Source organism: Erpetoichthys calabaricus, chromosome 10, assembly GCF_900747795.2.
Source record: "Erpetoichthys calabaricus chromosome 10, fErpCal1.3, whole genome shotgun sequence".
Lineage (NCBI taxonomy): Eukaryota > Metazoa > Chordata > Cladistia > Polypteriformes > Polypteridae > Erpetoichthys > Erpetoichthys calabaricus.
Genome location: NC_041403.2, coordinates 142,332,198 through 142,359,181, shown reverse-complemented (window position 1 = coordinate 142,359,181; position 26,984 = coordinate 142,332,198). Strand labels below are relative to the sequence as shown.

General features: G+C 40.4%; 1 protein-coding gene across 11 annotated transcripts in view; it reads right to left on the bottom strand.

The window, feature by feature from the left end:
- The window catches only part of ptprt (protein tyrosine phosphatase receptor type T), a 651,792-nt gene that overhangs the window by 202,246 nt on the left and 422,562 nt on the right, over positions 1–26,984 (bottom strand). For 7 of the 11 annotated variants that reach the window (XM_028812019.2, XM_051932510.1, XM_051932511.1 and 4 more), the window contains exons 13-14: positions 12,566–12,602; positions 10,967–11,023 (exon numbers count right to left, since the gene is read on the bottom strand). In XM_028812019.2, coding sequence (XP_028667852.1) covers positions 10,967–11,023; positions 12,566–12,602 — 94 coding nt within the window. The remainder of the gene's footprint in view (positions 1–10,966; positions 11,024–12,565; positions 12,603–26,984) is intronic. The other 4 variants (XM_051932514.1, XM_028812018.2, XM_028812016.2 and 1 more) reach the window with 1 other exon arrangement.

The following is a 26,984-nucleotide window of genomic DNA, read 5'->3' as shown; positions in this document are numbered from 1 at the left end:
CTGTACGGATGGTATTGGCCTGGTGATGAACGGTGCCTGGTTTCCTCCAAACTTGACGCCTGGCATTCACACCAAAGAGTTCAATCTTTGTCTCATCAGACCAGAGAATGGTCTGAGAGTCCTTCAGGTGCCTTTTGGCAAACTCCAGGTGGGCTGCCATGTGTCTTTTACTAAGGAGTGACTTCCGTCTGGCCACTCTACCATACAGGCCTGATTGGTGGATTGCTGCAGAGATGGTTGTCCTTCTGGAAGGTTCTCCTGTCTCCACAGAGGACCTCTGGAGCTCTGACAGAGTGACCATCGGGTTCTCGGTCACCTCCCTGACTAAGGCCCTTCTCCCCCGATCGCTCAGTTTAGATGGCCGGCCAGATCTAGGAAGAGTCCTGGTGGTTTTGAACTTCTTCCACTTATGGATGATGGAGGCCACTGTGCTCATTGGGACCTTCAAAGCAGCAGACATTTTTCTGTAACCTTCCCCAGATTTGTGCCTCGAGACAGTCCTGTCTCGGAGGTCTATAGACAATTCCTTTGACTTCATGCTTTGTTTGTGCTCTGACATGAACTGTCAACTGTGGGACCTTATATAGACAGGTGTGTGCCTTTCCAAATCATGTCCAATCAACTGAATTTACCACAGGTGGACTCCAATGAAGCAGCAGAAACATCTCAAGGATGATCAGGGGAAACAGAATGCACCTGAGCTCAATTTTGAGCTTCACGGCAAATGCTGTGAATACTTATGTACATGTGCTTTCTCAATTTTTTAATTTTTAATAAATTTGCAAAAACCTCAAGTAAACTTTTTTCACATTGTCATTAAGGGGTGTTGTGTGTAGAATTCTGAGGAAAAAAATGAATTTAATCCATTTTGGAATAAGGCTGTAACATAACAAAATGTGGAAAAAGTGATGCGCTGTGAATACTTTCCGGATACACTGTATTTACTTGACGACCATAAGGCTGACAATGTAGCAGAATGCCTTCAGTAAACTCTGTCAAATTGTCCTGCATTACCACTGAAAATGTGACCAAAATTGCAGCTGTAGTACAGACATTAGGCTGGATACAGCAGAATTGTTTGGCTATACTTGCATTTGGCCATCACAAATGGCATAGCAAGTGAAAAGGATCCCACAGCCTGTGCAAGAGCTAGGTGAACAGCAGATCTAACCAGATTTAGCCAGCTCTAGATAAAATAAGGTGTATGTCTGACAAAAGCAACAGCTTAGACTAATCTACTGCTCCCTTGTGGTTGGTTCTGGTGAATTATTAATTAAATTATTTTCTTTACCATAGTCTTAATTACAGTTAAATAACATTACTCATTTATAGTCAGCTGACTACCTTTAAAAGTGTAAGTTTTTGCTACCAAAATTACACAAAAGTATGATTTCCATAACAAATTGAAAAGTATACATGTTTTAAAGCTACATCAAAATATGTGTGTTAGAATATGTTCACATTACCAGGCTGAAGATACTCATAGCCAATTTTTTGCCTTTACATGAAATGCGGAGTGGTGGCTCTGAGGCTAAGGATCTGTGCTGATATCCAGAAGGTTGACGGTTTGAATCCCCGTCTCTGCCAAAAGAGATCCTACTCTGCTGAGCCCTTGAGCAAGACCCTTAACCTATAACTGCTCCAGGGGTGCTGTACAATCTCTGACCCGAAGGGGTACGCAAAAACTAACAAATTCATTAATATAAGAAATTGTATAAGGTGAAATAAAGAACAAAAAAAAATATCTGATGTTTTTTAGGGTTGTGTGGGCACAGAAATCCCATGTTTTCAAATCAGATTTGAGTCACTTTCACATGTGAAAGAAAAATTGGACTGGACTGCCAATACTGATGCTCTGTGTAAGAAAGGACAGAGCTGACTATACTTCCTTAGAGAGCTGGTGTCCTTCAACATCTGCAATAAGATGCTGCAGATGTTCTATCAGACGGTTGTGGTTAGCACCCTTTTCTACGTGGTGGTGTGCTGGGGTAGCAGCATAAAGAAGATGGACGCCTCATGCCTGGACAAACTGGTGAGGAAGGCAGGCTCTATTGTAGGCACGGAGCTGGACAGTTTGACATCCGTGGCAGAGCGACGGGCACTGAGCAGGCTCCTGTCAATCATGGAGAATCCACTGCATCCACTAAACAGGATCATCTCCAGACAGAGGAGCAGCTTCAGCGAAAGACTGCTGTCACTGTCCTGCTCCACTGACAGACTGAGGAGATCGTTCCTCCCCCACACTATGCGACTCTTCAATTTCACTCGGGGGGGGTAAACGTTAACATTATACAAAGTCATTGTCTGTTATACCTGCATTGTTATCACTCTTTAATTTAAATTTTTTTTTTATCAATATGCTGCTGCTAGAGTATGTGAATTTCCCCTTGGGATTAATAAAGTATCTATCTATCTATCTATCTATCTATCTATCTATCTATCTATCTATCTATCTATCTATCTATCTATCTATCTATCTATCTATCTATCTATCTATCTATCTATCTATCTATCTATCTATCTATCTATCTATCTATCTATCTATCTATCTATCTATCTATCTATCTATGTGGTCCTAGATGGGATACGTGACCACGCAACACAACTGAGTATGGTCAGATCAAAATTCATATGGTTTCTTGCCTATACGCATGGAATGAGCCCTGCCATCATCAGCCATGACCGGCAGCACGGCAAAGCAACAGTCACGGTCCAACCGTTACTGTCTCCTTTCTCTTAGCCACATATTGCTTGGTGAAGTGGTGTCAGCAATAGCTGTGAAAACAGCAAAAGCTAAGCGTCTGCCATTTTCCATCTTCTTAGCCTACTAATAAACTGTTTGTCAGAGCAAAATGTAATGCATGCACCAACTACTAGAGCGTCCATTTTGTCGGTTTTAATACTATGAGTCGTCTCACAAATATGACGTATTTTGCTATTGATGAGAAAGATGACTCGTCTACAAATGCATCAATGTGCGTTATGTGTGCCGTTTTGGAGGACAGATGTGTTCACATTACAGTCGGATGCAGGTCATTTGTGCTTATGAATGTGAACCGTCAAGATAGGCAAATCCAATCAGAGCAAAAATCGGAATTAAACCATGAGGCTTGTAATGTGAATGTAGCTTTAATGCATTATATTTCCATTTTTGTTGATTTAATTTTTGAGTAACATTAGCCTACTTATATTATCTGAGTTCTGAAAACACTTAAAACAAATTAATAGTGTCTACAGCAAATGAAAGTCATGCACTGATTGGAATGAGCTCATTTAAATGACCATTCCTTCAGTGTTTAAAAGAAAATAACATGAAAGAAAGTTCTCAAATGTTGTCAGATGGTGTAGGTTTAGCAATTTAGTCTTCCAATGGTCTACTGATTATATTGATTAGTGAAAATATTATTAATGCCATGTATTTATTTTTTCAAGCAAGTACTTTATTACTGGGCTTGATTCTTATAGTAATTAAATGTCTGTTTCCTAAACTTTGAGTGTGCTTCCATACTATTATTCCATACATGACTTTAGTGCTAGTAATACAGACAAGTTAATTTTTATTGCAGTTGTTATTGAGACAATTAGATTTTATGATCACAACAGCCCTAGGGCCAACACTCATACCCTTATTATTTGCATTTCTCACTGCATCAGTGTGTTAAATGGAAATTCTGCAAATGAACTTTGCTTGATATTGACCAGGGGTGGGCAACTCTGATCCTGGAGAGCCACAGTGGCTACAGGTTTTCATTCTAACCATTTTCTTAATTAGTGACTAGTTTTTGCTACTAATTAACTTCATTTAATTTTTTGGCTATTTAAGACTCAGATCCTTTAAATCAGGGCTGAACAATGTCAGTCCTGGAGGGCCGGAGTGGATTCAGGTTTTTGTTCCAACACAATTGCTTCATGGGAAATCATTCATTGCTGATGAAGCACTTATTGCTCAAGTGACATTTTTCTGCTTCATTTCAGTTGTCTCGTTTGTTAAGATTTCGAACTCTTAATTGCTTATTTTAATCTTAAACAGCTGTATTCATTGTTTTAACTGCTCCTTATTAACAATAAGATGCAAATAACAAAGGAACCAGCAGTTTTCCATCTACCTTGTCTCCACTTCCACCCGTGTATAGTCATCATTCACTATTTGGTTTAATTAAGTACTCAGAAGGAAACTGAAGAGAAAGTGAAGAACTGAAAATGACTCATCCATTTTAGGTTTCAAATCATTTGGGTGATGCGTATATCATTAGAAAGTGAAAATAAAATCTGTGATTTAAGAATGAAATGATATGGTAGACTTAAAACATTAACAAGTCATAAAATTAAATAAGATCTGTTACTGGTGAGGATTGGCTTCTAAATAAGCAACTGGGTTGAGACAAAAAACCACAGCCACTGTGGCTCACCAGTGTTGGCCACCCCCTGGTCTAGACCCTTCTCCAAAGAAAACATTCTTAGGACCACCCAGCTTGTGATGTTCACCTGATAGCTTGTAAGATAGCCTTGCTGGAGTCTTCGTACTTCCTGCTTAAACAAACATTTTTTTATTTAATCAAATAATGCTTGTTGTTCATTATTTGGATTGTATTCATAAAACACTGAAGTACACATCAAAAGATTTATTTTTTCAGATTGTTTTATCCAAGACATGAAAAGTCAAGGATTGAAATATTTTATCATTTACATATACAGCAAGAGATATTTGGCCTTTTGGAAACAGAGGGGAGTAAAACCTCCAGTTCATATGGATCCCAACACAGTCTTGCTTCCAGGCATTAAAAATTAATTCTGCATTTTTGTTGCTACTTTTAACATTGTTATTATTGTTTGTCTTTTCCTTACTGATATCACAGCATCACCATTTTATTTGTGATTTTCATTTGATTGCTGCCATATTCAGGGCCGTCTTAAAGTATGGGCACCGTGGGCACTGGCCGGGGGCTCCAGGGGCATAGGGGCTCCTGATGTTTCTGATGCCTATGGCCCATATTACACCTTCCCAAGCATAGCCACCGCCATATTGTTATTAACTTGGATAAATACTGCTAGCTGCAGTGCATGATCACTATAGTGTGACATGTAATATTATTTCAGCACCACTATTTAAGATGGTGGCCTGCTCCTCACACTGTCCAAGCACTGGGTTAAAATTGTAACAGGCAAAGTATAGCTGGTAATTATAACAAATTTTAGCTTGTGTTTAGCTAAATAAGGAAATGATATCAGGTAGCCAAGAGCTTTGACTCTGTCCACTTTGATTTACTTCCTTGTTCTGAACTCCACAGTTTTCTCTGATTATTCATTTGCTTAGGCCCTTAAATTTCTCACCATTTCCTGGTCTATTCTATAAATGTATTCCTCCTGGATGCACTTTTTCACTATTATTACTACATAGAGAAAGGTTTTGGAGCTGGAGACCCTTTGGTAAAAAGCAAAGTCTACCTGACCTGAGTAGGCCCAGTGGTCAGCCGCTCCATCCTTGGGCATTCTAAAGTGTACAGTATTGTGGGTACAATTCTAATATGCTGAAGATGGCAGTGCAAAGATTCCAATATAATACCGTGAAGAAAATGCAGCATTGACTGGAATGCCACAGTCTGATTTTTTGTGACTCTTAATATAAAATTGCATGGTATTTATACAACACATTACAACTACTGTAGATGCAGCAATATGGAAATGTATTTAATACTCTAAAGGAGGTTACATGCCAACCCCATTGTGCTTTAAAATATTGCAGGATTGAAAATTATACAGAACTCCTACAGTTGAATATCATAGCTGCATATCTTTAGTATAATTTAGGCAAAGCCAAAGGCTGCATCGCCATCAGAATATTGTAAAAATGTAGCAAAGGGATTTTATATAATATTTTGAGAGATACACAGCCTTTGGGTATTGTACATATTATTCTGAGGATATAGTGCTATAAGATTTGTTTATCATTTTCTGAAGGTGCTCACTGATGGCTTTTTCAGTAATGTTCTGAACACTTCAATATTGAGTGAATCACTAGGATTAATACATCTTGAAGAAAAGTAAGTTGGGATTTGTATGGTGATGCAAATATAGTTTAATTCTTGAAATACTCTGCATTAGATGCCAAGAAAGAAGTGCCCCTACACTTTCCTGTTCTCATTGATTTTTTTTTTGCTAGTTGTATCTAATGTTTCTAAATTACGTTTGGTAAAAGCATCTACTAAATAAAGAATATTAACTATAATAATAACAATACATATCCACACATCAGAAGCATATAAGTCCCATTTGTCCATCATGCTGGTGGATTCAATGATTTAATGAAAACCCAGGAAATTTTGGGCATTATTTGTTGGCTTTGATGCTATCAGTCTTGTAAAGATTTTAATCTCTGTGATTAAATGCTCATTACATGGTTCTGCCTTACCATGAGATGCAACTCCCATTTATTAACGGTGATTGTTTGCCTAAAGAGATCAAAAATCCTCTTATTTTTAGTTTGCAGAAATGAAGTATCAAAAAGGAATTATTGTGAAAGCCTAGGATATTAAAACTTAATCCAGTGCACTATATGGAATGAAGTGATTGAGCGGCAGGCAGTATTAATTGCTCACATTAAGGGCCCTATCCAGCATATCATTCTGTCAGAAAGCCACACATCAAACTTTATTAAAAACTCCCTCTTGCTGGCTTGTTAACTGCTTCCAGTTTGCTCCAGGGTACTCTGCCAGGGTTGCCAGCCAAACAGCATGGCTGAGGCTGGCCTTTGAGATTGCGATTGTTTGGCGTGAGCCTGAAGACCGGCATGAGATTAGAATGGCAGCTCTAAATAAGTGAAATAGGATTAGGAAGAAACAAAGAAACTGCAGTCAGATGGCTCCAGATTAGTGTTAACTTAACAGGCTCGAAAGAATAGATGGGATATGGCCATGCAGAAACAGGCACAATGAGGGATGGTAGCCAACTCAGTCCTGGAAAAGTTGCAGCAACCCAGCATAACTACAACCATGTCATGTGTAATCCTTTGCTTTCAGCAGTTCTCCCAAAAGTGGACTGTTCTTGTTCTAAAAAATTATCAGTAAAATAAAATAATATGAAATATCATCTTAATGCTTAAGATTGTTAGGGTGCTTTGAATTCAAACAAGGATTCCCCCAAAGTCTAAAGCGTCATCCCAAACCTGCTCTTAACTATGGCTGTCCATTTATCCAAAGGGAAGGTGTGCACATGCGTCAGCCTAAACAGTCCACACCTCTCTCCTTCTGTCTGAAGAGCAGTTGTGTATGAATGTAAACATTAGGATTGTGCATCTGTTTCTGTCTAAACAAGAGTTGAGTCTCTGTGTCTACCTGCCTGACCACCGGGTACATCTCTTTTGTTATTTGTAAATCTAACCAGTTGTCCATTTTGTCTAAATCAACACAACAGCTCTCATTTTGTTTAGATAGTGGTTTTGTAGGAATCAAAAGACCAGGATACTTAGTCTATTTCTATCTAAATAAGAGGGGAATCTCTGTGTCCACCTGCCTGACCACCAGGTACACCTCTTTCATTATTTGTAAATCTAACCAGTTGTCCAGTTTGTCTAAATCAACACATTTCACATTTTGTTTAGACAGCAGCTTTGCATGAATTGAAACACCAGGACACTTAATCTATTTCTACCTAAATAAGAGGTGAGTCCCTGTGTCCACCTTCCTGACCACCAGGTACATCTCTTACATTATTAAATCTAACCATTGTCCATTTTGTCTAAATCAACACAACATCTCTCATTTTGTTTAGATAGCAGTTTTGTAGGAATCAAAACACCAGGACACTTAATCTATTTCTACCTAAATAAGAGGTGAGTCCCTGTGTCCACCTGCCTGACCACCAGGTACATCTCTTACATTATTAAATCTAACCAGTTGTCCATTTTGTCTAAATCAACACACCTCTCATTTTGTTTAGACAGCAGTTTTGTAGGAATCAAAACACCAGGACACTTAATCTATTTCTGCCTAAATAAGAGGTGAGTCCCTGTGTCCACCTTCCTGACCACCAGGTACATCTCTTACATTATTAAATCTAACCAGTTGTCCATTTTGTCTAAATCAACACACCTCTCATTTTGTTTAGACAGCAGTTTTGTAGGAATCAAAACACCAGGACACTTAATCTATTTCTGCCTAAATAAGAGGTGAGTCCCTGTCTCCACCTGCCTGACCACCAGGTACATCTCTTTCTCTATTTGTAAGTCTAACCAATTGACCGGTTTTTCTAAATAAACACAACAACATCGCTCAGTCTGTTTAGACAGCTGTTGTGCCTCCTAGTCCGCCTGTCTAAATCTAAACTGCAGCAGTAGCCTCTTTGTTTATCTAACCAGTTGCTACATCTGTCTGTCTGTCTAATCAGTGGTTCTCTCCATTGGTCTGTCCATCCACCCGTCTGAAAGGTGCATTTTTTTATGTTTTCTTACAGCTCAGCAGGTGCATTTTAATTTCTATGTCTAACCTAAAGAGGCATCCATTTGTCTATTCATTCAACAGGTACATCTTTCTGAAATGTTTTCTCTTTAAAAACCTGGCTCAGCTTCCTGTGTCTGACTAAGCAGCAGATGTGCCTGTCTTACCAGCAGATGCATTTAGTTGTGTGTCTATCCAGTCAGGTCTATCTGTCTTAACAGCACTTGTCTCTGTTATTCTGTTTATTCAACAGCTAATGGTCTCCTTGTCTCTCTGTCTGTGCAAATAGTACTTGGAGATGCAAACATTTATCTGCCAATTAATATTACGATTATTATTTCTATTGTACATTTGACTAAAGTTTTTTTCCAAGATAACCTAAAAGATCATGAAGACAGCACAGTCTTCATATCTGTCTGTTGAGTCAAATCAACCATTTGCCTGTCCATCAAAATCACAGTCCTCCGTGTCTTCTGGGTACATTCCCCACTCTATCTGTCAGGTAGGGTCCATAAGCCTGTGGTGTAATTAGTGTGACAACTGAAGGGACTCTCTATCTACCAGAAGCAGTCACTTTGAGGTCAGCAGGTGGGCTGCCTGTCTATCCTTAAACACCATTTCCTCTGGCCCACCTTTCTACGTGACTGTCTCTGCTTTCCTAAATGTTTCTGCCATGTTATTTCTCCCATCATTCTGCACCATCTTAATTACTTCTCTGCTCACCTGTCTGTCTCACCTGTCAGAAAGACAGATCAGTGCACTTTGTCCATTCATCACACCCATAGCCTACTAAGCTGCTTCAACATGTGTTCAGTTTTGTGTCTTGTGATCTTGTGTGTGCAGACAGCTGCATGTCTGTCTCGTCATCTGAGAATCTGATTAACGATCATATGTTTGAGGGGCTTAAGCAGTTCCCTTGAATAAAACAACGATGTGTGAAGGGATCTGGTAACATCTCTTACCAACCGCAGGCTGTACTCCGCATTTTGTTTGCCCCCGTGTTTTTCTTCCCCTTCCACTTCCCCACATACAGGAGGAACAAAGGCGTGCTGAAGTAAAAATTTCCATTTTTGCAGCAGCTTGATTGCCATCCTCTCTAAACCTGAAAAGATCAGCCTTCCCCTGGGGCGTAACGGGCTTTGTAGCTTTGTCGATAAGCAATCTCTCTCACTGGCACTAAAGAGAGCAGGCAGCTGGGCCGTAAAGACAAGCGTCTTGCAGTAATGGGAGATGTCATACTCATTCCACTTCGAGAATCTTTAATTTATGAGTTATTTTCACCCATCTCCCCAAAGGCTTATTAATGTGACTCTCACACCTTAGGATGGTCGCCGTACACCGCTGGATGAGGAGTGACTGGCGGGTCTTGCCTGAGTTATGCCTATTAGGTGCTTTTGCCTGTGAAATTCAGATATTCAGCCAGTGCTGCAGCTCTGAACATAACATGCTTTTAAGTGATATTCTACTTCTGTGTTTAATCTGTTTCCTCTAAAAGTACAAGATATATACCCATCATAATAAGAAAACTCTCAAAAACAATGAATTTTCCCATAGGGCTGTTGAGATTCACAAAAAGCGATGTAGGCTGGGCAGTCATAGTTGAGGAAGTATGGTGAACTGACCCAAAATGCAGATAGAGTAACACCCTAACACTCCACAGCCTGGTGGGGTGCAGGAACAAAGGTGTGTGGATACTTCTTATAACAGTAAGATGCTGACCCAGGCAGATTGAAGGAAATCTTACTGATAGTACATCCCACAGGGCAGAGTTTTAGGATACTAATATGTACTCCAGCAGAAGGAGTCAAGGATCAATGTTCCACACCCGCAGTAGGAGAAATTAGAGCATGGTGGTCTACACCTCAAAAAGCGAGGGATGCACAATATGCCCTTAATAGTTTTGTCATTCGCAACAGTTAACAAATCATCGACACACAGCCCACTGGCTAAAACCTTAATGGAGTAGAGATATAGGACACAACAGGAGACTTAAGAGTCCAATTGTAGTGGCCCACACTCTGCAATAGCAGTGGCAGGACAATGAGATGTCCATTGCAGCATACTCACGCCATGACAAGTGAAGTAACAACATCCTGGGCTTTTTGTGCATGAATTTTTTAGTGCATCATTCTTACAATATCTAGTTCTATATATTTCCAACGTTTTTTGGTCGAGAAACATATTCATGATTAAAGCAACCTGAGTGCTACTGCATCTCAGTACAGAAAAGTCAACCCTGTGACTGTGCGATTGTGAAGAAAGAAGCATTCTCCTTAAATTTGGATAACCCCCAACCGACACACATTTTTGAAGAGGTAGGCTGACCAGTGTTTTCTACTGGGGAAATTGTGTGATAATGAGAAAGAACAGCAAGAAAAACAAATGGCAAGAAAAAGAGAAGACGAGTTATGAGCACCAGGGTATTCTAGGCTAGAGTGGAAATCAGACATGCACTTCGATGCATTAAGATGCTGAAAGAAGGAGAACAAAAGAGAAAAGAAAATAAGACCTCTGGCTATGGATTTGATAATCACCTTCACTGGGGATGACAAGAATGTACGGCGTGGTGTTTTGTCCCCTACCTATTACCACTAAGAACAAGGAAAATAGTTCCAGGTCAGCATGCATGAGAGAAAGAAAAAAAAGAAAAAGTCTAAAAAACAAAGCAAGCCTTCATAGTGGAAAGCACCTCCCGACGCTCACATGATCACACATCACGTAGGGAGGCACAGCGGCGGCTCAGCAGGCAACAGGGGGCACCAGGGACATCAGGCGACTTTCAGACCCCCTCACTGGTTGGTCAGATATTAAGCTGCTACAGCTCAGAGACACTGGCCTCAAATCAGCAACAGCAGTTAGCCACCCCACCCCATTAGCAGAGTCACCACTGGCAGGTGAGACCAACCTGCTTCACTTGCATAACTTTATGCTCCCCAGTTGTCCCTCCTGCTCCTTAGTGATTTCAAGTCAAGATATTTTAAAAGTGACTTGGAAACAAATGGTGTCAGGGGCTCAGCTGTAGTGTGCGCACCAGACGGGTTTCCCTACTAAGCAGGTACAGGAATAGGCATACTGGTGTGACCAGCAGAGAGTACTAACCAGCTACAGCAGTTAGCATACAACGGTCCCCGGACTTGAAACAAGTAGGTATTGATGACCGAACACTGCGGCTAGTGCCTTTGAGGTACCAGTACTATGAATCGACTCAGAGACTGGATACTGGTAGTGGACAGGCATAGAGTTTAGGAGATTATCTCTAGAATATGATCAGATTCAAAGTTGAAACTTCAGGTGAACAACACCAACACTAATCAAGAACTAAAACCCAAAAGGCTAAAGGACCATTGTCTAAGCAAGGGAGCAAAAAGGACACACAACATACAGCCAGGGCTTTGTGGGGACAAATCTGGTTGTCGTCCAAGACAGCAATGTTTAGGAACCCATCGATAACTGAAATGTGCACTGGGATTATTATACTAAAAAAGAAGTGGAATGACGGTAGGTGCCCACTCTACAGCTATGCTTGACACCAATTTGGATTTACAAATTCAGAAGCTAACTTGCCACTGAGGGGTTTGCAAGAGCTTCACTGATGCAACAAAGAGTAAACGTGGCTGCACTGCCACTCTATATACTTAAACGAGAGGAAGCGCATCTCCTCCTACCTTCATGCCCTTATACTGATTGCTGCTTTTTCCATGTAGCATTACTACAGGAAAGGCAATGTAATCCCAAAAGACATTTTTAACTAAGAATCATGCAGAATGAGCCGGAGGTCACTGGTATACCCCCCACGTCCCACACAGCAGCACTTCCACTAGGAAGGCTTAATCCCCACTGAGGTGTCGCATGCGGAAAGTGAGGCTGCATACATGTTTTCAGCCAAGTTTACACTGTGCAACACATAAATGCATCTCTAATCTCAGCTCCAGAGAGAGAAAATGAGCAGGAGAGAGAAAGAAAGCCAGAGATAGGACCTTTAGTGCCGCCAAAGTCCATTCTGCTAAAACTGACCTCATCAGCTTCAGAAAAGGGACCCAGCCACTTTAATCTGTGAATCCAGTCGTTTATCGTCATTTGCCCTTTACATTATTACAGCAACGCATGCATAAATGTCAATGAAAATGTCATACCTTTCGTAGCCAGTCGGACACAGTTAATTTTTGTTTCCTGAAATGACAAGAAGCACAGAAACAAGAGTTGGTCACATGGCCTTGAACTTTATTCATGACTTTCCACATGGCTTTTCTTTGCAGCTCTTCTATCTTACAGAATCTTAGGTTGCAACGTTCTCAGTAAGGTTCAGCAAGTGATGATAGAGAAACACATTCGGAGGGGGTGGTTAGATTTTCCCAATTCTGCGATTTTAATCTCTGTTGCTATCTGCTAAATGCTTTTTATCTAAATTACAGAACAGCATTCAGCCTGTGACTTCCATTAAGGGAAAGTCAGCCTGGCTCTGTGGGTAATAATGACCTTCCTGGCAGGTGCCGGACAGCAGAGGCACCGGTGAAGCGGCGGAGATATCATCTCATTGCTTTTAAAAGTAGCATTCCCAGCTGGAAACGCAAAAGCCAAAGGGGATGCTGGGACCTGCATGAGGATGTGATGACTGTGCCAACTCTTTTGTGCTAAGAGACGTGAGGCAATAGAAGAGAAAAATATTTAAGGTAATTCACCATCAATGTGACACTACCAATACAGGACAAAATATATTTGAATAACAATATGAGATATCTTCATAAATGTGTATCCAAATAATGTAACTCTACTATGTATTGGGTCAAGAAACATTCCTGGTACTGTCCCTTATATTAATTCCAATTCAGTTGCATTGAAAGATCTTTAATTGTTTTTAATTTAGACATGAAGTGAATAGAACATTCCACTACGTGTGTTTCTGCACAGGGAACATGGGAGGTACACTGGGGCACTACGTTTAATCATCAGGCACATCCTGATCTCATGAAACTCATGCCTAGGTGAGCCCCTCAGATAGTCAGATGGCTTGTTTTAACCACTTATGTATGGAAGATTATTCATGACAAAATTATATGCATTCCAACATGTTAACTACGTTGAAATGCAATACATACTATATGCAACTGGGACATTTCATTTTGGCACTGTTCTATTGTGTCTTAATTAAAAATATATCAACCAAATCATTGATTGCTTTTCACTATGGCACACAATTTTATTGTCAGTTTAAAATGCAATATGAAAGCATAATATGTTTTAATTCATGTGCATATATCGTCTGGCTGAACTAAAAGCAAAGCAGACATACTGCATTCCGCTTAGCAGCATCTCCGTGTGTTTTGCATTTTGATTGAAACAATGCTTTTGCAGTTCCACAATTAAATGTAATCAAATAACCAATTGGCATCAAAAGGCGGGGCAAGAGGCGTCAACAGTTGGGGAAAGAGGCGATCCAATCACGAATGTATTCTGTCTCATCGAATGGGTGAAAGCTGGTGATGTACAGTAAATGACGGTGTCATTCTCTTGTATGTTGAAAGAAAGGAAAAACTATTTGATATCTATTTATCACAGAGTTTATGAATAAAAAGATACAAACAATCAAGCTTGGTGATGTAAACAAGTGTTTCACTACATTCTGGGCTTAGTTAGCTGCACCGCTTAATTCACATTTACTTATTTGCTGTCACCTTTACCTGAGACGACTTATAACATTTATGATCTAATTGATTATAAAACTTTTGGCTTTCCAGTTAGAGCACAGGCAGGTCAAGTTATTTGTTAATAGTCACAGAGTGGCAGTAGTGAGACTGGAACCCACAACCTCAGGGTTTGAAGCCAAAGCTTTAACACTAGAATCCCTGAAACCTACGAAAAAAACTCATAATCCTGGGCCACCTTAAATTCCTTCACACCTCCTCATCAGCGTCTTTTGTTTTGCAAAATGAGTTGATCAGCACAAGCAGCAGGCAGCCTGCTATCCCATCCCCACCGATGCAGCTTTAGTCGTAGACTAAGTTCTCTCAACTCAAGTCTGTTTATCTGGGTGTGAGGTGCCTGCAGTTATATAGTGTAAATAATATATTGTTATTTGGAATACATATATTTCATGTGTGTTCCGTGTCTACAATGATCTGTGAAAATGTAGGATGACAGGAAATGCGAAGCAAGAAATGTTGAACACATAACTAGAACAGAAACTTTTTTCATGTTCTGCTAATAATTGGCAAAATGCTCACGTGAAGTGTATAATGTGTGAAGATTGAAGTCCAAATATCAATTAAACACTTTCACAAAAAGTATAACAAAACAAGTACACTTTTTTTCTAGAATTTAACCTAAATAAAATAAATTAGGATAGGGTACAACACACTCACACACACACACATGTAAAAGTGAATAATAAGTGAATAATAAAATAAAAAACGCTAACTTTTACAAATGAAATGTATATTTCTATTCTATAATAGTAACAACAATAGCCACTCACTACTCAAAATAGTTAATGCATGAAGGACCCGGGATTGAACCCGCAACCTCTCGACTTGGAGACAGCAGATCTTACCTCTGCACCAGCCAAGCAGATAAGCATGTGTGTGTGTGTGTGGGTGTGTGTGTCGTACCCGATCCCAATTTCTTTTACTATGGTTAAATTCTAGAAATAAAGCACACTTGTTTTGTTATATCTGTGTCTTTTGTAAAAGTGTTTATTTAATATTTGGACTTCAGTCTTCACACATTATACACTTCACATCAGCATTTGGCTAAATATTAGTAGTATGTGTACCAAATAATGATATATTATTTACCCAATACAATTCAAGGCACCTCACACCCAGATAAACAGACTTGAGCTGGGAAAACTTTGTGTACGACTAAAGATGCGGCGGTGGGGATAGGATAGCAGGCTGCCTGATGCTTGTGCTGATCGACACATTTACAAAATAAAAGATGTTGATGAGTTGGATTACGAGTTTTTAGTAGGCTTCAGGGATTCTAGTGTAAACCACTACACCACACTCCCTGCACACATTAAAAGAAAACAAGTTTAGACAGCAATTTTTTCAGCTAGACCTAAAACATACTTTTTACCATTTTAGCTAACCACTCCTCAGTCCATATTGACTAAACTTATACTTGCTGCCAAAATACAGAAATGTTTAAAAGTGGAAAGCCTCTTATCCCATGATGCCCATACCCCACCTCTTGATGCTGATTGGTCTTTCAGTTTTCGCACATTTAAAGAGTAGTTTTTAATCAAAATGCAGTACAAACAGAGCTGCCGCTAAGTGGAATGCAATATGTCTGCTTTTCTTTTAATTATGACATGTGTCCATGAACATGAATTAAAATACAATACACTTTTACAATTAATATGTTTTTAATTATGAGACAATAAAACTGTGTCAAAATTAAATGTCCCACTTGCATATGTATTGAATTTCAGCACAGTTAACATGTTGGATTATATTTAATTTTGGGCATCTTAATGTATGGGCACAATGGGCACTGGATGGGGGCCCCAGGATCATAGGGGCCCACAATGTTTCTGATGCCTATGAATGTTTCTGTTTTGCCTTTCAAAACAGGGGACCCAGCGCACTACTTTGCCTGGGGCCTATGATGCTGTTAAGACGACCCTAGCATAAATAATCTTCCATACGTATGCACCCCTCAAAACAGCACAAGAAATGAAAAATATATTCAGTGTCCAGGGAAAACAAATAACCTGTAGATCATAGTGGTGTTGTCAATAATGCTGTCAAAAACGTTACAGACTGGTTTGGAGAAATATTTCAGAGTCCTTTGGATTTGCACAGGAGCAACTCTAGAATATACTGCCATGGTGGGCATTTGATATTTTCAGTTGGGCTTATTTTTTCTAAAGTAATGTAGACTTTGTACACGCAAGAAAATCAGTCAAAGCAGGTGATGCAAGGCTATCAAGGATATGTAATAGAATACCAGAGATGAATACTAATAAATAATAAATGAATGTCTGGAAACAAAAAGAAAATCAGTTAAAAAAACAGAATTGGGATATAGGAAATTTGAACAGTTTTTAAAGTCAACTTCTTGAATCTTCAACACAATAATTCTCAGAATAATTTCACAAATAAAACATTGTACATTTGTCTATTAAAAATGTAATATCTCTGGTAACAAACCACATTTTTCTAACTTCTATTATGGTGTTCCCGAAATGAAGTGTCTATTTCTTTCTACTTGATTTTGTCCAAGTAAACAGGAAATAGTCTCACCTGCTTTCTGTCCAGACTGCAGCACTCTGTAGAAGGCACTGACTATTAACAAGTTTCTGTAACACTCTGTCACATTCAAGTGCCATTGTCCAGTTTGTAAAGCCACATTTTGTAAACATTTCCAAATCATTCAGAACACCAGAAATCTGGTGTAGTGAAACATTCAGATCCCTGTTGTGGGATCCTTACCTGTCTGGGACATCCTCTGAACAGAAGGACCGGGGTAGAGAGTGTGTATAGGGCATTATCTCCCCCAGAGTGGTAGTTGGAAGCCCCCCCTTGGGTTGCCTCAGTGCCTCGGATTGCCACAGGGAGGCATGGGACATGGAGTTCTTCAACTCAGCCTTGTTGGGCTCTGCTAGGGGTTGCTGCAGGGACTAGGGCGCCCTATTTCAGGGGGTTTCCGTCTCACCCGGAAGTGCTTTTGGACCATGTGTGCGGAAAACCGGAAGTACCCCAGGGTGGGAGATAAAAGGACCAGCCTGCCTCACAAGGAAGAACAAGAGAAAGGAGGAAGGTGGACAACACTTGTGTGAAGGAGTGGAGGAGGCAGTGACCAGTGACAGACACAGAGAGAAGACAAAGGGTTACTTTATTGAATATTATTATACAGTGCTTATTGCATATACTTGTGGCTGTGGTGGTGGGAAACATTTGTTTTAAAGAGTTTCCCACAAATAAAGACTCTTTGGGCTTTCATTCTGTGTCTGTGCCTATTTGTGTTGGGTGTTTAGGGAGCTGGATCACCCCCTGGTTTTCACACTGCATGAGCAGCATTCTGAATTTTCTTATTACACAAAAGCAAACTTCCCACTTAAATGAATTATCCAGCCGAGGCAAGTATCTAACTGAGCTGAATGACCTAGCATGTTCACTGAATATTTGTTTAGGGTACATTTTTAGGATAGGCTGACAGGTTTATCACCATTAAATAATAATAATAATACATTTTGATATAATAAATTATATAGCACCTTTCCCATTCTCACAGTGCTTAAAATAAAATGGTACAAATAGCACAATAAACAAATAAACACAGGATATACAAAAGCATTAAACAGAAAGAAAGAAAGAAAGAAAGAAAGAAAGAAAGAAAGAAAGAAAGAAAGAAAGAAAGAAAGAAAGAAAGAAAGAAAGAAAGAAAGAAACCAGAGTATAATACTAAATTGAATACTAGAAGAAAAGCCTGAACAAATAACATAATTTGTGATATAACACACACACAAATTATCCTGAGCATCCGAACAGAGAGGAAGACTGAAAGAGGAGGCAGAATGTTAGGTTAAGTTAAAAGGCCATCCTGAACAGATGAGTTTTAATTTGTTTTATAAAAGAGTGAATTGAGTCAGCTGATCTAATTAATTTAGGGAAGTCATTCCAAAGTCTGGGTACTATACATCTGAAGGCCTTGTCACCCATAAAGTGAAGTTAAGTGTGAGGCACAACAAGACTGCCAGAATTAGAGGACCTTAGTGGGCAAACAGGAGCATAATAATGGAGAAGGTCACTGATGTAGTTGGGTGTAAGGCCATTTAAAGCTTTTGTAGGTTATTAATAGAATTTTATATTCAATCCTGTAAGACACAGAGAGCCAGTGAAGGTAAAGAAGGATGGGTGTGATGTGCTCACTGTTGCTGGTTTGTGTAAGGACTCTTGCAGCAGAATTTTGTTAAAGTCATCAATGGTACTTTTCTTGACAGATGAACTAGCAGTACAAGAGATAATAGTTTATTTCACATTCTATTAACCCTTAAACCACCTCAACCAGCTATAGTCGGTGCCCAGTGCAATTTGCCAGCATTCCGGAGCTGATCAGTCAGTGCCGTACATTCATTGAGCAGCCAGCTCGTGACCACTGCCACTCCCTAGTGAATCAGCATCACTGTCCCTGGGATTCAGCCACTGCACTAGACTAGCCTGCAAGTATCATTTATGGCCTCTGTGTGCTTGCGTTCAGCCATTTCAAGCGCAGTTGCTTTGGTGATCTACTGAATTTCATCAATGCCATCAGTTGCTCCTTGTACATATAATAATAGATTGTTGCAGTGGTTTTTATAGGTTTTACAGTTCATTAGCAGTCTGTAAAATGATCAGTGTTGCAGTAATTGTGATGCTCTTTGCATGAAAAAGATATGCGTTCCATTAAAATTTCACTTTTTCTTGGTGAATTGTGACATTTCCTTTAAAAGTGGAGCAAAAAAACGCCTGGGGGTGCATTAACCCCCCAAGTATGTGGCGGTTTAAGGGTTAAAAGGGTTTCCTGAACAAAGGGCTGTGTTCATTCAGATTACCACTATGATCAGACTGACCCTCAGCTTTGGTTCTTTTGGGAGCTCAGTCTACAGGAGTTTTATTTGAGTTTCGATGTATTAGATAACAATACGTTGCATTACTGGGCAGTTTTTGAAATAAATAAATAAAATATAAACCTTACAAAGTTGTTGAAAAGAATACATTTGTTGGGCGAAGCTATTCAAATACTCAGAATTAGAGGTTAATTTGGTTGGATGCGCAATATTGAATATTGATGATCCAATCACAGGAATTCACTAATATTCTGACAAACCAAATGTTGTTGCACATGAGTTTACTATCTTCAAACCAATCAGAAAAGAGTCAAAGCGTCTTCTCTCAATTTGTTATTGGGTGGGTAAGGAATCTGAGAGGGTGGGCAATGACCAACAGCAGCACTGCCCCTGGATATGCCTGACAAAGAACGGGTGGACTGGAGTAAAACTAGAAACTGCAGAGCAGAGGACCTGCGGAACAACCTTGTGGGAAAGTCATAAAGGATGACCCACAGCAAAACGATCATTAAAGTCCACTATCACTAAAGACTGGATATTTGTGATGGGTGTGAAAAACATAAAGGAAAGACCCTGAGCAAGTCACTTGAGCGGCCTGTGCTCTATTTGGAAAACCAAACATAACGTAACCAATTGTATCTTAAATATTGGATAAAGGCATCAGATAAATAAGTAAATGTAAATGTTAATGAAATTCAAAGATTATATGTAAACATTCTAAATAGAAAACAGCTTTCCACTAGCAAAATCTGTAGCAACAGATACCCTGTAGATTTTGGCAAGTCTAATATCATCCATGCAGTCATGAACAGCCATAGAAACCGTCAGTCCACAGCAAATTAAAGGACGGCGCTGAAACTGGCACACAATTCATAACAGCAAAAGAAAATGTCAAACATTTCATATAATGGAATACTAAAATGAGTACAAAATGATACATAACAGCCCACAATACAAAATAAGAATACAATAACAAACAATTAAATAACAATCAAAAGAACACTGTAGGTGTGTGAGACTAATTTGTTTTATTTAATTTGTTTTGCAGCGATTAAATTCATTTTCCTCCTTTATTAGTTGATTAGTCAATTTCCTTGTAATATCTGTTAGCTACATAAGTGCTCTTAACTGGAAAAGGAGTGCAGTTTAACTTCTTTTATTTTTATTTGTTTTTTTACTATGAAGGGTGACTATAGCAGAATTGGGGGAATATCCTAAGAAAAGCGAGGAGAGAGGCCTCAGTTTAGAGTGGGGAACATGCTGGACAAGAAGAAGACCTGAGAATGTCCGGTTACTGCAAGGCAGGTACAGGTAAAGCCTTGGGGACTGTTACCAGTTCTTTGTTTATCTGAGCAGGTGGTGGACAATGTTTTTGATGATCGCACTAAACTGATCTGACACTGATATGAGAAATGTGTTTGTGCTTGGTGACACAGGCCAAGGCGGAAAAAACAGAAAATGAATAAATCTCAGCTCCACTAAAAACAGAAACCAATTAGCTGTCAATGTGAAAGACAAATTTCTGAAAGTTAAAGGGGGAATACATATCAAAGTGTTGCAAACAGTGTTAATGTGGGTGGAAGATATGGCATGTACGTTATATTAAATGAAGCAAAGGACTGCAAACTATGAAAAAAAAAAATCCAGTCCTAGATTACTTCTGGTTATTCTACTCATATAAACTGGCAAAACATTTTTTGCATCGTGGAACCCCTAGTCAGGTGGCACTGTCCTTCTTTGGCACTTGCCCGAACTCTGGCCCACACTCTTCTGTGAGATTCTGGGAAGTGGTACAGACCTCTGTATAGCTCTAGCTATTCAAACTAACAGTAAGAGTATTTACTGCTCCGGGAACTTAGACCAGTTTTACAGGAACAATTTACAGGGACCACTTTGGGTGGCCCTAAATCAGATAAGTAGGTCTGGGAGAAAGAATGAATGAATGAAGTTTAACAGAAATGACATAGTGAGTGGCATCTGCTGAGCTGTTTTGAGCATACTTCACGATGGGGCTGGGGGATTTACTGGAACTGTGTTCTGTCCTAGCTGAAGCACGGGATTGGTGGGTTTTCTGTCCAATTCAACGACTACAGATGGACTTCTGAGAAAGTTATCATTCACTGTAGTTAATGGCATCACTAAATTCTCTTTAAATTTACAACCCGGGCGTCAAGGAGCAGCAGTAGACAGCACTGGTGCTGCCTCGCAGATATACAGTACAATGGTTTTAAATCCCATGTCCAGGTGTAGCCTGACTGGTATATGCATGTTCTCCCTTCAACTGCATGCTTTTTTTTTCCTCCCATACACCCCAAAGAGATGTTTATTAAATAAACTCTAAATTGTCCCAGTTTGAACGAGTACCCCTTCCAGCTGACTGGTACATTTTCTAAAGTCAGCTTCCTTGTGTCCACTTCTCCTGGTATAGGCCTTTACTCCTTGTACCACTACAGTCATGTCATTTTCTAACCCTCTTAATCCAGACAGGGGTCACAGGGAGTGATGGAGCCTATCCCAACTAGCATAAAGTGCAAGGCAGGAAGAAAACCTGGACAGGGCACCAGGATGAACACACACACACACACACTCATCCGCACATTAATCACACACTAGAGACAATTTAGCATCACTAATTCACCAAATCTGCATGTTTTTTGCACAGTGGGTGGAAACCTACACAAACAAAGGGAGTACATGCAAACTTCATGCAGGGACCTGAGGTGTGAAACCGGGTCTCCTTACTGCAAGGCAGTACTGCTATCACTGCTACCTGTGCTGCCCACCTCTAAAGTAGTAAAGCAAAGTAGAAATTTCATTGATGGATATATAAGTAGCATTTGAAATGTATTTCAAAGTAGTTGAAATGTATTTTACACAGTTTAAACAATAAGACCATAGTTTACTAAATCAAACATCATTAAGACTCTATATAGTGCACTATCTAACTAAAGAAAAGTTTGTTTCAGACAGATCAGAAAGCAGCAGATGAAATAAAATGCTGTATATTTTAGACTAGCTGTCCCCCATGGCTCCGTTCAGTTAAATAAATAAAATGTAATTCCAGCCAAGCGGAAGGTAGGTAGGCTCCAACGTCAAACATTGGCATTGTATCTGATCATGTTCGGCTCTGATGGGACCGTGCCCCCCCCCCCCCCCCCCCCCCCCCATGGGGAGAAGAGCATGTGGTTGTGATATCTCTGCCAATGAGCAGGTACCCCCAAAACACACGTAGCTCTGATCTCTCTCACAAAAACATCAAACGTTACTCTTTAATAATCTGTGGATGATAATGTCTACTGAACAAACAGGTATCGCTAGCTTAGCGGAGGCAAGGTGCGGTCCAACACGTGGCGAAAGGTAGACAGACTGAAAAGGCGCATGAGTGATGTGGGCCCCACCTGGCTCCCTACTCCTGAGGTCCCGCCTCCCCTTCCCCTCGATCCGCAGCCTCTCACTTGGATTCGCACAAATAAATCAGTACCGCAAGCGAACTATGATACTTAGCATGATGAGAGAAGTCGCAAAATCAACTCGATCTAAATCCGTTAAGTAGTCTCTCGTGAAGAGCAGACAGACAAACAGACAGACGTTGGATTTTATAGATAGATAGATAGATAGATAGATAGATAGATAGATAGATAGATAGATAGATAGATAGATAGATAGATAGATAGATAGATAGATAGATAGATAGATAGATATTAATGTCTTTCAGGCTTATTAAATATCAAATATCAGTCTGCCACCATATGTTAAATTTTACATTGTGGTACCCGGCTGGGGTTCATGCCTGGCCGGGATGCCCAAGAGGACTGGAGGAGGGCTTGTGCCTCCTCCAGAACACGAGGGGGCGCCCACCCTGGTTGCTTTGGGGGCCACGGGTACAGAGCTTGGAAGCTCAACCCTGTAGGGGTCCGTGGTCACCGCCAGGGGGTGCCCCGATGTCTTGGGAGCTCTGGAAGAGGATTGGGGACACCCGGAGGACTTCCGGATACACCGCCAGAGCTTCTGCCACACAGGGGTGTGGCTACAGAAACTCCTCAGGATGCACCTAGAGTCCATCCGGGGTGTATAAAAGGGGCCACCTCCCTCCAGTCAGGGGCGAGAGTCGGGTGGAAGAAGGATGGAGCTCAGAGGAGAGGAGTGGAGGCGGACCAGAGACTAGAAGGCATTGTGTTGTGTGGGCAAGGACTAAGGGGTGATTGGTGCTGCGGCACTGGGTTGATGCACGAACTGTAAATAAGTAATGTATAATAAACGTGTGTGTGGTGAAACCAACATGTCTACCTGTCTGTGTCCGGGCTGTTCCCCACAACATGTAGTGTCTTTTGGACTGATTCATTAAATGTTGCTCAGAATTTAGCTGTTTAAAGATTAAACTGTAAAGTTGCCACAGTGCAGCCTTAACTCCAATCAAAGAGAGAAACCATAGGCAGCTGGAGAGCCCCCTACTCATCCCAGTTTGGGAATTCAGGGGCTACAAGATGGTGGTAAGCTTTGTTCTGGACTACCAAAAGGACAATAGGCAGAGGCAACAACCAGTGATGAGCATTTTGAGTCACTTTACTGATTTGATCTTTCAAACTAACCAGTTAAGTGAATCAATTAATTTAAATCATTTGACTTGTTTGATTTATCCATGATAAAGAAACAGAACCTTTTCAGGGGGAGCTTTAATGAATGGGAACTAATTATTAAGTAACTTATATTTTTTACATTTATTAAATTAGTTATTGAACATGCTGGGAATTCATACTATATAATATTGACCTATTTGAAAGCATAATGCATGACAACATAGTGAAAATGCTTAATTAAACTCTTTAAGTTCAAAAATCATAAGTGACCAGAATTGTATGACTCATTCTCACGTAATGATCCATTCCAAACTCAAAAGAATTAGTGAATGATACATGCTGTCTTCTTATGAGTCATAACAAGTGTGCACCAAAGAAAAGTTGAAGGTAAATAATCGTTAGAAGTCAGAGTAATCTTATATATAAACGTCCACGTATGGAAGTGTGTGTGCCCAGAAATGCGAGGCTACGACATGAAGCTCAAAGAAAGCAACTCTGTCGCCAAAGTGAAACTGCAGAGAAAAAAGAGAAACTCGCTCAGCCGCTAATACACAAGCGAGGTGAGCACAAAGGCAAAACGAAACCTCCAGGGAGAGAGAAACTCGCTTAGCCGCTGATAGACAATGGAGGCGAGCATGTTGGAAAAACGAAACCGCCAACAAAAGAGAACCTCGCTTAACCGCTAATACACAAGTGAGGCGAGCACAATGGCAAAACAAAACCTCCAGGGAGAGAGAAACTCGCTTAGCCGCTAATAGAAGACGAAGGTGAGCACGTTGGCAAAATGGAACCGCTGACAAAAGAGAACCTCGCTTAACCGCTAATACACAAGTGAGGCGAGCACAACGCCAAAACAAAACCTCCAGGGAGAGAGAAACTCGCTTAGTCGCTAATAGACAACGAAGGTGAGCACGTTGGCAAAATGGAACCGCTGACAAAAGAGAACCTCGCTTATCCGCTAATACACAAGTGAGGCGAGCACAACGCCAAAACAAAACCTCCAGGGAGAGAGAAACTCGCTTAGCCGCTAATAGACAACGAAGGTGAGCACGTTGGCAAAATGGAACCGCTGACAAAAGAGAACCTCGCTTATCCGCTAATACACAAGTGAGGCGAGCACAACGCCAAAACAAAACCTCCAGGGAGAGAGAAACTCGCTTAGCCGCTAATAGACAACGAAGGTGAGCACGTTGGCAAAATGGAACCGCTGACAAAAGAGAACCTCGCTTAACCGCTAATGCACAACCGATGCGATCAATTGATTGAAGCGCCAGAATCCATGGTTTCTCGGAGCCCAGGCTTTTTGCAGCATGGGCTTACACAGCTAGTTATCTTATAAGGTTCAAGTTTGTGTAACAAATTTGTTGAATGTACAAATGAACAGCAATGTATTACTGTAGGTTAATGTTATCTTTCTTTTTAGAACAGTTCTAATATCAAACTGTACAAAACAAACAATTGAAACATTCTAATATAAATGTGTTGTTACTGCATTGTACTTGCATGTTAAAGTCAACGATGATCAATGATAGAGTTCTTGGTCGCCAACACTGAATCGTTCTAACCACAAAGAATCATAATTGAAGTGAACAAGAATCATGATCAGAGAGGAGGCACTTGCATACCCACTTTAAACATCTAAACGAAAGAGGCTGGCAACATCACACTTGCCCTTTAACACTCCTATTGAGCTCTGCGTGAATCAGTTCATCCATGCTTGTGAATCAATTGCAACGATTCACTGAAAAATCTCACTAAAAAAAATACTAAATAAGTCTATTATTCAAAAAAGGGAAGTTTGGAGGTGGGTAGTGCCCTGTTCATCCACATTAAGGCATCATGGTTTCATCACTTGAGGGGAATAGACTTCTGAGACGGACACCCATTTCTTTAGGGAAAAATTAAAGTTTAGGGGTGGAAAGACCTCAGGAGCCACTACAGGAAGTTCCTCCGTGTTGCCCCTGTATCAAATTTAAGACCATCACTGATCTATGAAGTGATTTTAGAACGTTGTTTATGATGATAGTTTGAAGTAAATATCTGTACAACATTATCTTCTATACATTTGCATCTTTCTAAAAACTTTCTTATTTGACAGTGGGTCTTTGCAACTGAGTGGCATCATACTGTTTTCAAAGAAATTAAATGGGACTTCAAAAACTTTCTGTCAAGCTAGAGCATGAGTACTGTCTCTGTGGTGTTTGCATATTCTCTTTGTGTCCACATCAGTTTCCTCAACATATTCCAGTATCCCAAACATAGAATTTTTTGGAGGTGAGTGGACATGGTTAAATGCAAGAGACTTCTGGTATTGAGAGAAAGCATTTTAGTACTGATGAAAGATTGTTTGACCTCATGTGTAACAGAGTAATATTCTATTAATCTGCCATGCTTAAAAAAGTAATAACTTGTCTGAATGGAGTAGTCCATCTGTCCAGTTGAAACACAATGCTGACTACTGCTAAGCCTGCAGCTCACCCTTATTTAAGATAGCAGCCAAAACCACATGACACAGCAGATGATGTCACATGATGTGGGTCACACTCCCTTTTAACACTACAGCAAATAAACAGCAGAGCAATACCATCATCTTCATCATTATCATTATCATGTGATGCTGAGATGGTAAAAATCAATAAATAAAGAGTACAAATAAACGAGCTAAGACTTAGAAAAACATAGCATGTCAAACAAATAAACAATGCACCGTTCAAAACACTGACCTCCCATCTAGCATTGGGGGGGCCCTAGCTTTAGCTCTCCATAACTATGACATGGATTCAGAAAATGAATGGAAGAAACTATGTGGTTAATAATGATCAGATGGGTTTATGAATTATATACTGTGCAGCATGCCAGGTTGGTTAACATGAAAATATGCTGTATGCTTTTTGTAAACATTTGGTGAATATACACTTAACAGTTTCTGTGCCGACCTTTGAACTAATATATTGATAAAATTGACAAAGACTCTCTCCAGTGTTATCCACTAGTTTCCATTCATTTTTCATAGTTTTTCAAAATAATTTGGCTTTCCTGTCTTGTTGCTCCTCTGACTGTTTGAAGATGTGCTGGAGAGTATAGCTTGGCTGGGCACAGTCATGCAGAGCACAAGGAAGTAGGCAGTGTGGCATGCTTGGCAGTTTAAGGATATGCATAAGTGTTGTCACAGGCGGCTGGGGGTGGAACCCAGCCGGGATGTTGGGAAGGACCGGAGGAGGGATTACACCTCCTCTAGACCGCGAGGGGGCGACTGCCCTGGTGGCTTTGGGGACCACGGGAACTGAGCTTGGAAGCTCAACCCTATAGGGGCCTGTGGTCACCTCCAGGGGGCGCCCCGATGCCTGAGGAGCCCTGGCCTTAAACACTTCCGCCACACCCGGAAGTGCAGGGGGGAAGAAGACCAGGGACACCCGGAGTGCTTAC